The sequence below is a fragment of the Canis lupus genome, chromosome 29, assembly GCF_003254725.2.
Source record: "Canis lupus dingo isolate Sandy chromosome 29, ASM325472v2, whole genome shotgun sequence".
In the NCBI taxonomy this organism is placed as follows: domain Eukaryota; kingdom Metazoa; phylum Chordata; class Mammalia; order Carnivora; family Canidae; genus Canis; species Canis lupus.
Genome location: NC_064271.1, coordinates 7,087,487 through 7,105,233, shown reverse-complemented (window position 1 = coordinate 7,105,233; position 17,747 = coordinate 7,087,487). Strand labels below are relative to the sequence as shown.

The 17,747-nt window shown below is 38.4% G+C and overlaps 1 protein-coding gene across 2 annotated transcripts in view; it reads right to left on the bottom strand.

The window, feature by feature from the left end:
• XKR4 (XK related 4) overlaps window positions 1–17,747 on the bottom strand; it is a 440,987-nt gene that overhangs the window by 160,947 nt on the left and 262,293 nt on the right. For both annotated transcript variants that reach the window (XR_007407005.1, XM_049103769.1), the window contains exon 2: window positions 11,571–11,770. Coding sequence is in view for 1 of the 2 variants with exons in the window: in XM_049103769.1 (XP_048959726.1) it covers window positions 11,571–11,770 (200 nt within the window). In the remaining variant the exon portion in view is untranslated. The remainder of the gene's footprint in view (window positions 1–11,570; window positions 11,771–17,747) is intronic.

The window sequence follows — 17,747 nt, the reverse complement described above, 5'->3', positions numbered from 1 at the left end:
TCAGTGCTCGTCATCCCCCACGGATGAGGAACATCGACGGTACACCATCGCCCCACCCACCATCTCTCCTGCAACCCTTTGTTTCTCAGAGTTAGGAGTCTCTCATGGTTTGTCTTACTCTCTAATTTTTCATCACTCAGTCCTCCCCCTTCCCTTATGATCCCTTTCACTATTTCTTATATTCCATGTATGAGTGAAACCATATGACTGTCCTTCTCCGATTGACTTATTTCATTCAACCTATGGTGAGTGTTGCTAGTCTTTAAAACTCAACTCTGTTTATGTATTGATTAAGCAGACTGGCAGTTTACTATTTTATTGATGTATCTATTGGGAATCTCAAGTACCATACAATGCAAAAACACAGGCTGAAAAGCGATATAGGAAAATAGGTTGTATTTCTTTAAAAGCATATAAGCAAGGACCTACTTTGCTACTAGAAAGATCTTTCAAGTCTGAGAAATAAATATTAATCATGTACTATAAATAACACCAACAATACCATTGCTTTTAGAATCATCAGCATTACTGAACAGACAGGCATAGACAAAACCAACAGACTCTCCCTTCTAGCTTTGTTCACATTTCTATTTTTTTTTAAATTTTTAATTTATTTATGATAGTCACACACAGAGAGAGAGGCAGAGAGACATAGGCAGAGGGAGAAGCAGGCTCCATGCCGGGAGCCCGACGTGGGACTCGATCCCGGGTCTCCAGGATTGCGCCCTGGGCCAAAGGCAGGCGCTAAACCGCTGCACCACCCAGGGATCCCCACATTTCTATTTTTTTTAATAGAATATGAAAAAGATGTTAGGTGTTGTTTGTGATCCATCTCAGAAGTCATTCTTTTTATGAAAACTTCCTTGATTCCTCTTCTTCTTCTTCTTCTTCTTCCTTCTTTCTTCTTTCTTCTTCTTCTTCTTTTTTAAAGATTCTATTCATTTACTCATGAGAGGCTCAGAGACACAGGCAGAGGGAAAAGTAGGCTCCATGCAGGGAGCCCGACATGGGACTCGATCCCAGGTCTCCAGGGTCATACCCTGGGCCAAAGGCGGCGCTAAACTGCTGAGCCATCCCGGCTGCCCTCCTTGATTCTTCCAACATTCCTTGATATGTTTGTTGGAGACAGACAGCAAGCATGGCATTTTGGCTTTCCCTGTGTCATTTTCCATAAGAGATCGTTTTGAGTTACCACAGGATGGTAACACGGCCACAAATAGAACACAGAGTTAAACATAGAGTTAAGATGGCATTTTGGTCTTTCTTTTCCAGTAGGCTGAATACTTTGAGAGCCGGGCCTGTGCCATTTGTTTTTATATCAATCCACCTAGCATAGGGCTCTGCCAGAGAGCAGGCATTCATTCTTCATTTTATCCAACAAATATCCATTGATTGCCTAGTATGTGCCAAGTGCGGTGGTCCATGCTGCCAGGAAGGAATGTGTAATGGCCTTTGAGCGCAAGCATCATTGCTAACGTTACCCTTGTTTTTGGCAGCTTCTACTGAGTTTGTCAGCACTGGAAGGGAGGACATGCTGTCTTTTATTTATTTTTTCAATATCGGACTGGGCTGTGCACTAAATGCTATTGCATAAATTTAGTTTATAATGCTAAAAGAAATCACAACCGTCCAGTGTAGAGGCTGCTGTTTTATAATTTTTGTCTGGTTTAACTCTTTACAAGTTTTCTTTGGTCAAATTTTTGTCATGTGTTTCAAGGAATGTGTGTCTGCTTTCCTTACAACTTTGGCTCACTAAAATTGAAAGTCTGTGATGAAGCTGTTTTTAAAATTTTGTTTAATCAGCAACAAACTGCTGCTGTTTAATAGAATAGATTTAATAAAGTTTATAAAGGTGGATACAATGAAGTAAGAAGGAAAGAAACTAGAGGGCACTTCTTGGAATTAAGCCCTTCATATTTGAATAGGCACTATTAAGAGCACTTTCCTAGATATCCAGAGATTTCTCTGTCCTTGTCACAATTTTTGCCCTCACTGACTTCCTGTGCACATAAATCAGAAACTTGAGACATTGCAGAATTCTTCTTAAGAAATGTACTTTTTGATTTCCAATTTGACATGTATCAAAAGTCTTCAACCCCTGACCTGAAATCCAGCAATTTCACTTTTTAGGTATTTATTTTTGAGAAATAGTTGAGGCTGTCTGCAAAGATTTAGTTCTTAATGTAATTTGATAACATGATTTTAAAAATAGGGAATTATTGGGGAAGAAAAAGAAAATCCATGTTGGTAAGTTATGCAGTTGTTAGAAACAATGTAGAAACTATATACACATAGTTACGGACATATGTTCGTGGTGTGTTGTCAAAAAAAGGAAGTTATAAAGTGGTATCTATATTTTAATGTAATGTATACTAAAGTATCGTAGAAGTATATAAGAATAAGCAATAAAATATAATCACTAATTATTTCTCAGTGGCAGGATTTTTATTACCTCTTTCAGGAAGACAGTTTTGATTTTCTCCTTTGTGTGTGTTTGTGCTTTCCATTTTATCTTGACTAGCAGTTATAATAGAGAATAAAAAGTTGGTATTTTAAAATTTCCAAATATGTAGAAGTATTAAAAATACAATATTTGGGGAGATCTTATATTATGTTTTTCATCCATGTAAAATAACACTATGATTTTCCACGGAAACTTAACTAGCAGTATGTACTGCTAGTCCAATTGAGAAACCAGTAGAAAATAAGGTAGATCCTGAGCATGGTAATTACATACTAAATTCTTTAGTCAAATACTTTTTTTTTTTTTTTTTTAGTCAAATACTTTTTGAGTGCTTTCTATTTTTCAGTCTTATCTCTATATTCCTCACTGTCATGCAGCTTGCCCTCCAGTAAGGATGATAGAGAATAATAATAACAACAATTCATGTGAACAAATAAAATTTCAATTGGCTATGGTGAAAAATAACACAGAATGAGGAGGGAGGGGGAAGGAGGATCTACTTGCAGGGAAGGTGATATGAGTTTTAGAAGTGATGCTCAAGTGTGGTCCTGAGTGAAGAGGATGAGTCATGTGAAGAGGGAAGGACAAAGCAAAGGACCAGCAAATGCCAACATGGCGTGTCTAAGAAACAGAGGGCCAGTGCTACCAGACTTGGGTGAGTAGAGGAAGGATAGAGAGGTGTGGAGATACCAAACCAGGGCACCTTGTCCCACACTCATTACAAAAAAAAAGGTTGAACTTGTTTTAATTGCAATAAAGAATCAAGTAATAAAGAGATACAAAGATCACTATGGCTGCTATATGGCAAATAGACCGTGTGGAGGCAAGGATGAAGCATGGAGAGCAGTTCATTGGAGAAGTCTAGCTAGGTTGTAGCTTGGATAAAGGTGTGGTGGAGGTGGTATAGGGTGATCAGCTTTGAGATGTATTTTGAAGATGGAGCAGATAGACCTTGCTGATGGATTGAGTAAGAAGGTGAGGAAGAAGAGAAATCAAGGACACTTTTTAACATGATCATTATCATAAAATGCAAATTAAAAACACATTGAGATCCTACTCATGGCTAGAATTAAGATAGCCAATAATATCAAATTTTGGAGAATATTTGGAGCCATCAACACAAACATACTTTGTATTTACTTTTGCCTGCTTCCAAAGTACGACTGCTTTGGAAAATACTTTGGAATCATCCACTAAAGTTCAGTGTGCCTGTATTCCGTGACTCAGCAATTTCACTCTTAGGTATTAACCCAAGAGAAATGTGTATACATGTGTAGAGGCATGTAAAAACATCCATAAAACGTCATTCATAATGCTCCCGCACTGAGAACAAACCACGTGTCCATCAACAACAATGGATAAATCAACTGAGGTTTATTCTTACAATGGATTATTTTAGAGTGACCAAAATGAGTTATAGCTACATGTATAATGCTGAATGAAAAAACCCAGAAACACACATATGTGCATATGCACATATATACACAACAATGTATGACTCTATTTATAGAAAGCTCAAAAACCTGGAAAACCAATTTGTCAAAACAGTGATCATACTTAGGGAGAGTGGAGGAGATGCTGGTGTGCATGCGTGAAGAGAAGAGCTTCTGTGATGCTACTCATGTTCTCTTGGTAGGGGTTTCTTATGATGATGATTGTGTAGTTTCCTGCATATGTGGTATACATTTCAAAAACAGTGTCTTAAAAATTATAAAACAAAAACATATAGAGAATAGGAAGTGGGGAAGAAGAGGGAAAGCAGAGGAATCTTTCAAGGAGTTTGTGAAGAGCAAGAAGGTATGATGGTAGTAGGTGATAAGGGCCAATTTCTCTTTTTAATAAAGATGGGAGTTATTACAGGATTCTTGCTTATGTGTACTAGCAACAATACAGAAAAGGAAAATGCTGGAGAGGGAGAGAGGCTAATTTCATGAACAAGATGCTTGAGTAGGTGATGGGGGATGGAATCTAGCACAGAGGAGGGGTGGATAGATAGGCTCGAGCACAGTTTCTCCTTGTAAACTGAGCAACCCCAGGTAGATGGGTGCAGAGGCTGGTAGAGTAGTAGAATTAGGATGGAAAATAACTTTTCAGAACAGAACAGAAGCTTCTGTTTTCTCACTGAAATAAATGGGCCAGCAGTTCAGAGTGCCAGATGCAGTGTTTCAAGAATGAGAATACAGTGAGTTTGGGAGCAGGACAGTGAATTTCAAGAAGAAATCCATTAGGATTGCTGGACACTGCTGCGTGGCCACTTGAACTCTGGGGTCATACATTGAAGGAAGACATATCAATTGCCAAATCTGGCCACTTAGCTATCTTTCACATGACGTAATCTCCATGATCTAAAGCCTGTACATTTGTTCATACAGTGGTCTTTCTGGCTTTAACAAGCTCAGTTATCATTTCTCAGCTGGAAGCAGGCAAAAGTAACAAACGGAACGGGAAGTAGGTTACCTTTTGCCCAAGAGGTGGAGCTGGGCCTGCAGAGATTTCCCTGAACCTCTGACCACCTGGTTTCCCATTAAGTTCTGCTGAGAGGTAGTACTGGTAGGATGTTGAAAGGTAGGAGGAGAGGAGAGGAGTCTTTCTTCTGGATTCCAGCTCAGATCAGCATCCTATTCTCACTGGCCTCTAAAGTTCCTGCCTCCTGTCCCCAGCTTCTTTTGTTCTAAAGCCACACAGCCTTACCATGTCCTTGGGGCCTTGCTCCATCTCTGCCTGGCTGACTTCCCAGGGCAGCATCAGCAGCTGCTATGCCCCACCCCTTTGTCACCCACATCCACCAGGCTGTGCCCTCCCCAGAGATCTGAGCACCTCTTCCTTCATTCCTCTGGCCCTAGGGCATGGAGCTTCTTCCTTTAATTAGGAACTCTTACTTGTATGACATCTGCTTCTTGTCCTCTCAGCTTCCCAGCGCCCATGGAGCATATCTACTGATTTAAATCTCTTCTTTTGGAATATTTAACATGTTCTGCATTCCTGATGAGGGATGGTACTCTAATTGACATATCATCACAAATAGCAAAAAAGAAAAGGAGCTAATGTTCAGAGATACAACATTAAGACCCATAGAGTGGTCTGGGGACATTGGAGGCACATGCATACAGCTCTTGGCTAGCCTTGTGCAAAGGAGGGCAGAGTGGCCAGGTTGCAGCCCTCATGACCTGCAAAATACCTCTGAGAGCCAGAAAATGGGTAACAGGAGAGGGGGCCTGACACTTTGATGCTGCATGGTTAGGAAAGCACTGCCTGCCCTGCTCTGGTCTAATCCACTGATCCTGAAACTGTCAGTATAGATTTCATAGAAACAATACTTTTTCCACATTCAGATTTCACCAGTTTATATACTATTTAATTAAACTAAGTGGTCACAAGAACAAGGTAGTTAAAATGAACAGCTTCAAATCCAAAATGACTCTTGTGAAGCATTCGCTCAACTAGAGGAGAAAACTGCCTATTGACTAAAAGTAACCTGCTTGGCAGGAGCATTCAATGTACAGAGAGGCTAGGGTACTGCTTGCCCAAAGTTGGGTAGGAGAGCTTTTTTGTTTTTCAGAGTTATGATAATGAGTAGTCTTCCGAGTGTGATGGCAGCCCCTGAGACTGAATGTAGTGAGCCGAGGCAGAACTGATCAGAGATTCATGTGTCAGGTAGAGTGATGGGCTAGATGCCTAGTTAGGCCCTTTCCAAGAGTCTGTGATTCATTCAAACTGTCCTACGATGAATAGTGGGCTCAAGCAGAGCCTCGGTGGCCTCTCAGTGGCAGAGGGTGAGCTAGATGCGCTCGAAGGGCTCCTCTCATTTCAAATGTCCCAAGTAGAAAATGGAATATTCTAGATTACACCCAGATAAATTAAGTGTTTCTAAATATGTTTTGTCACGTTGTTTATAATGTCACATTATAAACTTTTAATAAAAACATGAACTTTTTTTAGGACAGATTTTGCAGAGCTTCACACACCGTCATGCACATAATAGACATTCGATAAATGTGTTAATTAACGAATGAAAATAGCAACTGCAAAGTAGACAGATCTAAAGGGATGTGGGCCACAGTCCCACTCACAGGCTGGCACTCTTGCCTGTGCTTCTCCTCCCTGAAGAAACCCGGAGGTGAAGCCAGGCATCTGGCAGAGGGAGAAGGCCTTGAGCCTGAAGGTAGCTGGGTTTCTTCTCTGACTTGAACTATGTAAAGGCAGTTGGGTGTGGCTCTACCTGCTTGACAGTAAAGTTGAGCTGACTGGATATCCCATGACTTAGGTCTTGAAAATCCTCATCAGGACATGGAAAATAAAGTGTTTTTCACACTTTGGGGATATCTTAGTTACTTGAGTTTGTTGGGCACAGTGCCAGATGTTTGAGGACGGCCCCTTAACTTGTTACTTCCCTGATGGTCTTATGGGAGGCAAGACAGGAAAAGAATAATTAAAAACTTCTCCCAGCCCCCTTTCCTCTCTTCTTTTCATGAAGTATTCAGGATAAACTGTTGGCAAAAGGGGCAACACGTGGGGTTTTGGATCTGAAGACAACAGAATCGAAGTAGGTGTTGGTGTTTTTCTTGCTCAACAAAGCTGTTCTGGACACATGGCCTGTGGGAAGGCATTTGTTTGTCACTCACTCTGCACATCACAGCTAAGTACATGTAGAGTGTTAAATGAGATTTTCTAGTAATGACAAGTAAATGTGGACACTGGAAATGAAGAACTAAAGCCAGCTGAAAAAAAAGGTGGAAATATTTGGGTTAGCAGATTGGCATGCAACTTGCATTTCTTCTGGTTTACCTAGATGGTTCCTTCATGATGGCTTCACTGGTAGGCATGCACACCTGGCTGCTAGAGCCAGGCAACTGAGCTGCACCAACCTGGAGTGTGACTTACACAGCACACACTCTGGGAGGAATAAATACATGGGTGCCATGATCCTGCACAGCATTCCCTGGGCTGCTCCATGGAGCACACCCTTTGATCACATGGAGCATGGTGCTGAGCAATGCTGTACTGCTAGAGAAGGCCTGTGGATACTTCTTTGTAGGTGAATCAGTATCTTCTCTGCCAACATCGTGAGGCTGGGTTTACACAACCAAACTGAGTACTCACAGAATCACGCTCACAAAACTAAAAGTGACTTAGAGACCCTCTAAGCACAGTTTGCTCATTTTACAACCAAAAGGCCAAGTAGGGCAATTTCTTTGTACAGAAGGTAAACAGTCAACCTTCTACCTTTTCTTGTATTATTTAGATACAATCAAAGGCCCTGGATGAGTTTGAAATGTTGCTTAAAAATAGGACAGGCAGGCCGTGGACCACATCTTATGTCTTTAACACCAAGAGCAGTGTCCTTAAACTGAGATGAACAGGTAGGTACACCATTGCCCATCTTGGTTTATCATGTAGTCTTTCTCCTTCCATTCCTCTTTCTTTCCTTCCTGCATTTCTCTCTCTCTGTGTCTTTTCCTCTTCTGGCAGGGAAATGGAATTAGACTGGAAAATCATAGCAAGATGTATACTGAAAACTCTAAGACACTATACTAAGTGGTCTTATGCACTATGTGCCTTCTTAGTTAGCTATGTGCATACAACTGGACCCTCTTGAGTATTTCTTCACTTCAGAGATAGATATTCCTAGGAAAACTCCAGATCCAATGAAAAGCAGTAGTTGTGTCTAAGGTAACATTGTGGAGTGAAAAGACTGGATGTTCATTTTCAAGTTTCTGACTTATTCTGCTTCCTGGTCTCAGGACAGGAGCCAAACTGTCCTTCCTGGGACGGTGCAAACTGAGAAAGCATTATACTTTACATGCATGGCTCACCACTAAACCTGTCAGCCTCCAGTACAATGAGGTATCTCTGACTTAATGATTCACTAAGTTAGGGTTGCTGAGAAGGGATTTTCACAGCTAACAGTGTTTTAGGGCTATGCCAACTTCCATAAGGAGAATACAATTTTTAAGCATCAGTTTTAAAATATCACATCTTTTCTTTGATTTTATTGGTTTTTTATTTCTAAAGATTTTGTTTGTTTGTTTGTTTATTAATTAGAGAGTGAGCACAAGCAAGGGGAGGGGCAGAGGGAGAAGCAGACTCCCCACTGAGTGGGGAGTCCAACATGGGACTCCATCCCAGGACCCTGAGATCAAGACCTGAGGCAAAGGCAGATACTTAACTGACTGAGCCACCCAGACCTCCCTCCTTATTAGTTTTTAAAAGAGTGTCCTTCAGAGTAATAGGTGGTTGAAGTTGGGATAAAAAAGCATATCGTTTCTATCCTAAAAACTAATAATTCTAGACAGATATTTACAAGAATGACTTGCAGACTTAGGACCACTCTCTATCTGCTAAATAAGAATATTTAAAAAATTTTAATGCAGAGTTATTTGTAAATAGTTCAGAGGGTTCATGCCATTGATTATTTGCATCCACTGCAGAAAGTTGTGTTTTTATATATAAATCCCAAGAATCTTATACCATAAATATATATGAAAATATATGTCAGAATAGCTTCTATCACATTTATTTTTCTTCTCCAGAGGGGAAAAGCTCTGTTCCTGTAATTTATTCACACCGTTTAATTTATAAGCTGGTTCATTTAAAGTGGAATCATCTATCAGTGGAGGGTTGAATTTGGAAGCTCTCTCTGAAGACAGGTTTCTCTTCAAAATGCAAACTGATTTAGATGGTATTGCGTGGGCTCATCTTCATTTGCTGGAGGTTTTGTGGTTGTTGTTTGCTGTCAGGTATTTTCCATTGTTTGATCTTTTGAAATAACTTTCTGCCCACCTCCCTTATCAAAACATGGAAGGGGAGGAGGGCGGGGGGTGGGAGTGAATGGGTGACGGGCACTGGGGGTTATTCTGTATGTTAGTAAATTGAACACCAATAAAAAATAAAAAAACAAACAAACAAAAAAATGGCAACACTATGACCTAGGCAGAAGGCTAATTCCTCACCTTGCGCTCAATGACTTGCATTGATCCTAGTGATCTTTGAATCAGCCTGTCTTTTGACCACTTTGGGAGTGATACAGAACACATTTCCCCTACAGCTTTCTAATTTTGACAGCCTGACTTGCCTTGGCTGAGGATGAGGTGTGGCTCCCAAAGTAAACCTCATGCAAATGTGAGTTTAACAGATAAACTGGGGACACCAGGTGTCAGTGAAGAGACACAACTGTGTGAAGCAGAAATTTTGATTCCTATGTTTAGAAAGAATAATCTCAGAAAAACTAAGGGTTGCTTTCTATTTTTTTTTCCTACAAAACCATATAAAACTCTCCAGCCAAACTGATCTCATTTTCTGATGCTCTCTCTCACCTTTCTTGCTTTGTCTCCATCATCTTTAGGATAAAATCTTCTCTATGATTTTTTAAATCTTTTAGAAATCTAGTATGGACACCCAGTATTTCTTGGGCCACAGAAAGGTAGCTTACAATGTTCCATATTTATGCATGGATTTTCCTCTTATGTAACTATCCCAGGACTTTGCCAAGTTGTTCTGGAGATTCTTTGATAGAGATTCTTTGATAGAGATTTAGTGTGATGTTGCCTCTAAATTTATGCCTCATTTACCCACCATTTCCTAACGCATATCCCTGGCCCTGGAAGGTTACTGGGCATTCATTGATGCAAAGAGGGAATAGAGCTCCAAGGAGTTTGGAGATCATCTAGTTTCATTGGTGACTTCTACATTTGAGAATTTGGGGCCCAGAGACATTAAGTGACTTGCACAAGGTCTCACAGCAAAGAAGTGAGTGGCCAAGTCAGATCCTCCCTCTTCAAGCCTGGGGTCTTTCACCACTAAAGACAGTCATCTACAGCTAATTTATACATCTTGCTTTCTCCAGGCTGTTCTCATCTGTTCCTGTGTTAATGCACTACTTTGTCTTTTTTTTCCCAATTTGCTTTCTAGCATGGGATATCACACCCCATGGATCTCTTTGACTCTTTTCTCAAACTTCTTGGACCAAAGCTATTCTAGTGCAGAGCCAGGGTTGGCTAGACATTCACAAATAAATGAGTCCCTGCCTACCAGTACACTCTCCGTCTTTCTTTTCCTCTTATATGGTCCCCACCCCTCGCCAATTAAAATGCCCAGTCAAAGCTAATATGCTCCTTGCTATGAAAAGTTGTAAGGACACTGTAGAGATTCCCCAAACCAACTAGATCAAATCTCAAGTTAGACCATGGCCCAGAAAGGACAGCAACATGTGTGTACATAGAAGTCACAGCAAAGGCTCTGATGAGATGGAAATAAAATGAGCACATTATAATATGTTAACAGTTACACAACATCTATTTAGTTATAGGATTGACATATTACCAGGAAACTCTTTATTTAGAAAATGGCTATCTGTCCATCCTTTTATTCATTTGTATACCCACTGGTCTGTCTGATTTTCTTGCTACTAGAAAAGATTTGAGTAGCAGAGCCTTAAGAAACATAGGGGTAGATTTCTTACAAGTGACAGTCCTACTTATGAGACAAACAAGAGAGTAAAACACAAAAATATTAATCTGGTAATTTTTAATAAAGCTTAGTAGTATATAAACAATGTATTACTAAATATTGACAAAAATTTTTCCCTTCTGACTTTGAAAGCAATATTATGGTAATCTTTACCATTTCCTTTTAAACTCTCCCTGTTTCTTAATGTCAAAAGGAAATGATAGAGATTATCCTCATGTTCAAATATATGTATAAATAGTATTAGAAAGAGAGAGAACTAGGCCTTTTTTCTCCCACAGTTTTGGAAATTACTCTATGACACAAGCCAGAAAGACTCAGTTGCCTCTATTTACATTCTGACCAAATGTAAAATCATAGAATTTTTTTTCTACTCAGAGGGCAGCTTGAAGGCAAAAAAAAAAAACAAAAAAACAAAAAAACAAAAAAAAACAAAAAACAAAAACAACAACAACAAAAAAAACCCATCACAAGTAACCGTGAAGAAGAAAATACACAATTCACAAATTCTCATGTCAAATAGCAGATATATAACAGGGAGAACCATGGCCTCTGTCAATAAACAGTATTAGAACAGTTCTTTGGATATGACAAAAGTAGCCAATCTTTCCCCAAAGTCAGAAACCAAATTGCAAGCCCTTACCTTGGAGGGCCTGTAATCTATGAGTCTGTACGATAATGCAGAGCTGCAGGACCAGCTGTGGAGCACTTTCCAGAAAGGTGGCTAGCAAATGCAGCATACTCACATCTGCATACTCATACACCATTTTCCAGTAAAATCTCCATCTGTCATTCTCCCCACTCTGTCGACTTCGAATACCTAAGTAGATTGTGTGGAAATATCTAGAAAGAAAACATGGAGAATAAGAAAGAAATGAGTGATAATTTATAATTCAAACACCAAGGCTGTTTTTCTTTTCTGCAAGCCACTATATGCAAGCACACACAAAAAACGGTTACTTTAGTGGCTTATTAATTTAAGGCCCAAAGTTAACTGCTTAAGAAGTACCCTTATTCTTAAATGTTCACTTTGAGAAGTCACTGCAATCTTCATCCTCATTAAAGGCAATCCACTGACTTGCAATCTAAAGAATGAGGCGGGGGATCCCTGGGTGGCGTAGTGGTTTGGCGCCTGCCTTTGGCCCAGGGCGCGATCCTGGAGACCCGGGATCGAATCCCATATCGGGCTCCCGGTGCATGGAGCCTGCTTCTCCCTCTGCCTGTGTCTCTGCCTCTCTCTCTCTCTCTCTCTCTCTCTCTCTCTCTGTGACTATCACAAATAAAAAAAAAATTTAAAAAAATATTAAAAAAATAAAGAATGAGGCGAAATGTGTTGGAAACTCAGGTATAGAAGGAATTTGCTACTGTGACAATATACACGCAGCCTTTCTGGTCAGTATGTGCTCATTGGTACGATGGATTTCCCCTAGGGCACTGTGCAAGTCTGAAGTCCAAGAGCATGTGTCTGTAAACCTTCCTGGTGTCTTCTAAAAAGTGTTTTATTATTGAAAATTTCACACATATACAAAAGGAGAAAAAAATAGTATATCGAATCTATTATACGCTTCACCCAGATTAAGTAATTATTGATACATGTATGTACAATACATACATTATTTTTTATTTATACCACCACTTACTCCCTGCCACCAGAAAATCTTAAAATAAATTCTAGGCATCATGTTATTTCATCTGTAAATATTTTATTAAAAATAACTGACACACATAAATGCAGTATCATATTACATTACAAATAAGGACAATTTAATATCAAATACTCAGTTTTCATATTTTCCTGATTATTATATTTTCTTTACAGTTTGTTTGAAATACAATCCAAACAAGACCTAAATATGATTATTTGATGTGTATCTTAAGTCTCTTTTACACCACGGATTTCTCTTCCATTTTTTTTTTTCCTTTCCTGCCTACTTTTCACTGTCTTGATTTTGATGACTGTACATATGTGGTATGTTTAACATATTTGTCCTTGTGTTTTCTTCTCTGGGTAGTGTTGATAAGATTCAAGTTTGATCATTTTTATCAGGTCATGTTGACTACTTTTTTGAGGAGTCCCTAATGTACTCCTTTATGATGCCATCATCCACTAATGATCATTTCCTAGATCCATTCATTCATTAGGGGTTGTAAAATGCTGATATTCTGAGTTGATCACCATTTAAATTTTTTTGGTTTTTAATTTAAATTCGTTAGTTAACATACAGTATGATATCAGTTTTAGTTGTACAATCAGTATTTCAACACTTCCATACAACACCCAGTGTTCATCACAAGTGCACTCCTTAATCCCCATCACCCATTTCACTCATTCCCTCACTCACCTTCCTGATGGAACCATTAGTTTGTTCTCTATAGGTAAGAGTCTGTTTCTTGATTTGCTTCTCTTTCTCTTTTTTCCCCCGTTGTTCATTTGTTTTGTTTCTTAAATTCCACATGATAGAAATCATGTGGTATTTGTCTTTCTCTGACTGACTTATATCACTTAGCGTAATAATCTCTACCTCCTTCCATAATGTTGCAAATGGCAAGATTTCATTCTTTTTTATGGCTGATTAGTAATATTCTGATCTCTCTCTCTCTCTTTCTCTAGATATATATATCTCACGTCTTTTTTATCCATTCAATTTATCGGTTGGTGGACACTTGGGCTATTTCCATAATTTGCCTAATGTAAATTATGCTGCTATAAACATTGGGGTACATGTATGCCTTTGAATTAGTATTTTTGTATTCTTTGAGTAAATACCTAGTAGTGCAGTTGCTGGTTTGTAGGGTAGTTCTATTTTTAACTTTTTGAGGAAACTCTGTTCTGTTTTCCAGAGTGGCTGCACCAGTTTGCATTCCCATCAACAGTGTAAGAAGGTTCCCCTTTCTCTGCATTCTTGCCAACACCTGTTGTTTCTTGTGTTGTTGATTTTAGCCATTCTGTGTGAGTTTATAGTTTTGATTTGCATTTCCCTAATGATGAGTGATATTGAGCATCATTTCATGTGTCTGTTGACCATCTATTTGTATTCTTTGGAAAAATGTCTCTTCATGTCTTCTGCTCATATTTCAATCAGATTATTTAGTTTTGGGGTTGGCTTTTATAAGTTCTCTATGTATTTTGGGTCCTAACCTTTAATCAGATATGTTATTTACAAATATCTTCTCCCATTCCATAGGCTGCCTTTTAGTTTTGTTGATTGCTTCCTTCACTGGGTAAAAGCTTTTTATCTTGAAGAAGTTCTAACAGTTTTATTTTTGCTTTTGTATCCCTTGCCTCAGGAGACATATCTAGAAAGAAGTTGATATAGTTGATGTCAGAGAGGTTATAGCTCTAAGATTTTTATTGTTTCATGCCTCACATTTAGGTCTTTAATCCATTTTGAATTTATTTTTGTGTATTTTTGTGTATATTTGGTGTAAGAAGGTGGCCCAGTTTCATTCTTTTGCATGTTGCTGTCCAATTTTCCCAAAACCATTTGTTGAAGAGACTGTCTTTTTCCCATTGAATAGTCTTTCTTGCTTTGTCAAAAATTAGTTGACCAGATAGTTGTGGATTTATTTCTGGGTTTTCTATGATCATATTCCATTGATCTATGTGTCTATTTTTGTGCCAGTACCATACTATTTTGATCACTACAGCTTTGTAATATAACTTGAGGTCTGGAATTGTGATGTCTTTAGCATTGTGTGTGTGTTTTTTTTCTTCCAAGGTTGATTTGGCTATTTGTATCACTTTTTTTTTTTCTTAAATTGGCTAGAATACTTCTCCAGCTATTATGTCAATGACTCTGCAGTTTGTTTGGTTGTCTGAAGTTTACTCTCTAGTAGGTCCCCTAAGAAAGATGTGTAGGGATAATATTCTCTGCGTTCTTACATATTTATAACAGCAGTTATCAATCTTATAATTGCAGTTATCAATCTTGACTTGCATGGGAATAGATTTACATTTATTATTTAAACCCTAACGTCTCACAATTCTACATGAAAATTGGTGCCCATTTCTGGAGTCTGTGAAAGAACTTCACCTACTTAATGCAAAGATTTTCTGATACCAAGAAGGGAGGATGCTAGGGATACAGCAATAAAGTACAAAAATAGAATAGCTGGGGCAAACTTTCCATTGGAGTGTCAGGTTGGATGACTATAAAATCTATGTATATTCCATACAAAATCCAAGATCTGCAATTTATTTATTTAAGTCTATTAAATCCATTATTCTATTGCTTATTAGCATGAAGTATTGTCATGGAAGTCTGATAAAAATCTTATATTCTTTCTTTTATAAACTACTTGAACTTTTTGTTTGGATCTCCAAGGAATATTTGGTTCTTTCTGAAGACCTATAGTTTTATTAGAATATATCTTGATATTGGTTGTTCTGTATCAATTTTCCCTTCATTACGTAGTTTTAAGTCTTCTTTATTAATACTATTGAGCATTTTTGTTTGTTTGTTTCATTACTTTGGTATTCTTCTTTGAGGACCCCTATTTATTTATATTGTATCTTCTTTATCTTCTATATCAGTCAACTTCCCTGAATGCTTTTATTCTCAAATAGCTTACAGATTTAAATTTTTTCCTCCTTTCTACTATCTATTTATCTTCTAATTATGGTGTTTAGATGCTGTTACACCCCTTCTAGTTGAGTTTTCACTGAGCTGCTTTTAAAAAAACAGAATTCTATATTGAGTTACATCATCTTTCTTGTAAAATCTAACTTTTTTCTATACATGTCTTTTCTATTTTTTTCTGATTCTGATTTGTGTTATATTTTTATAATTTTCTTCATTTCTTTCAACTCATTTTGAAATATTTGCTTATGGTTTTTATCTGTTTTTACTTGTTTTCTTGGTATGCTTTCATTATCTGTAGGAACATCATCATTTTCCTATTCTTTATTCCTTATAATAGTTTTGATCTTTTTTCTCATTGCTAAGTTTAAAAATGAATTAGTTTAGTTTTTATGCAGATTTAGGATGGTAGGGGGCCAGGATGGCTTGGCTGGAGTCATAGCTCCAGAGATCATTCCTCTTTTGTTCTCATGAGAGACAAAAAGAATATCACTTGTCAACTTTCTGACATCAGCATCCTCTGTTCCCCTGCCCCTTGCTTTGAATCTGGACTCTCTCTTGCATTTCTCATAACTGTCCCTGTCCTGCTCAACTTTGGCATCTATTTCCAGCAGATTATCTTCAATGTGGAGTCTTGTCTTGGAAGGGTCCTCACTCTGTGAGTAGTGAGACTACTCCAATAGCATTATATGTTATTGCATTATGGTCTCCTTGGACTTGGACTTGCACTGGATCATTGAGAACACACTTCTAGGTCCTTCTGCTCCTCTAAGATTGGTCCATTGCACTTTCTGATGAGCGACTGTTGGGGCTTTGGAGGTTCTTCTGTTCTCAAAGCCTTCTCTCTGCCTCTTCCTGCATGGTTGCCAATATCACAATGCTCTTATGAGCTGTCCCTAATTTGTCCCTTGGTAATTATCTTGGGGTTATCTCAGCACTGAGCTGTATTGGTATTGTTGCTATTGGTATGAGCAGGCATTGTTCATGCTCCTTCAGTTTCTCTCTGCCTACTTTAATGGGGTCATTTTGGTAGATTCAAAAGCTATGCTGCTACTGCCACCATATTTACAGAGCAGAAACATTTTAAAACATGAAAATAGATTTAATAATTCCCTTGGGCCTTGGATTGCTCTCTATCAATTATAAGATGAAATTTGTAGCGCACTGTTTACAGGGACATTTATGAATAGATCACCATGTTCTCACCACTCCACTGCTACAGTGTGTGATCAGCCCAGTGCAAACTGCTGGCACATCCTTCTTTAGACTTCCATGCATTTTCACAAGCTCATATTTTTTCTTGGAATATCTTTCCTGCTTCTTTCATTGGCAAATTCATTTTTGAACTGACAGTAGCTGTTCAGTCATTACCAATAATTAATCATTCTTCTGTGCTCTCCCTGTTTATATTACTTTGCTAACAAAGTACCACAAACTGGTAGCTTAAATAACAGAAATTTATTTTCTCCCAGTTCCGGAGGCTAGAAATCCAAGATCAAAATGTTGGAAGGGTTGGTTCCTTCTGAGGCCATGAAAGTCACGCTGTTATGTCCCTCTTAGTTTCTGGTGGTTTGCTGGTACTCTGTGGTATTCCTTGGATTGTGAATGCATCACCCTGCTCTCTGCTTTCATATCTATGTGGTGTTTTCCCTGTGTTTGCATCTGAGTCCAAATTTCTCCTTTTTATAAGCATAAAGTTATATTGGATTAGGACTCCCCCAATGACCTCATCTTAACTTGATCATCTGCAAGGACTTTCCTGTGTTTTCAAAAAAGATCAGATTCACAGGAACAGAGTGTTAGGACCTCTTTTAGGGGGACACAATTCAGTCAGAAGCACTCCTCTATTGATGTTTGAACTTGTTTACTCTATGAACTTACATCCCCTGTTCCAAATCTGCATCTCTCACTCTAACTTCCACCTGAGATCCAAACCTGTATGTCCATCTTATTATCTCTATGCCCATATGCTTTCCAGATTTCCCAAGGCATATATAAACAAGTATATTCAAAATGCCTTATTAGCTTTTCTTCTAAATTTGTCCCATCATGTACATGGAAATCTACATTGCCATACATTCAATAATCCAAGCTAGAAGTCTAGGGAGCATGTGAGGCTCCTACCACTCCTTCCCTTTCTCTTTTTATTTGATAATAGACATGTTATGGATTTTATCTCCTTAATATATTTCCCCCTCTGTTTTCTAAAGTTGGATTTTCTGGGTTTCTGTTTTAGTTCT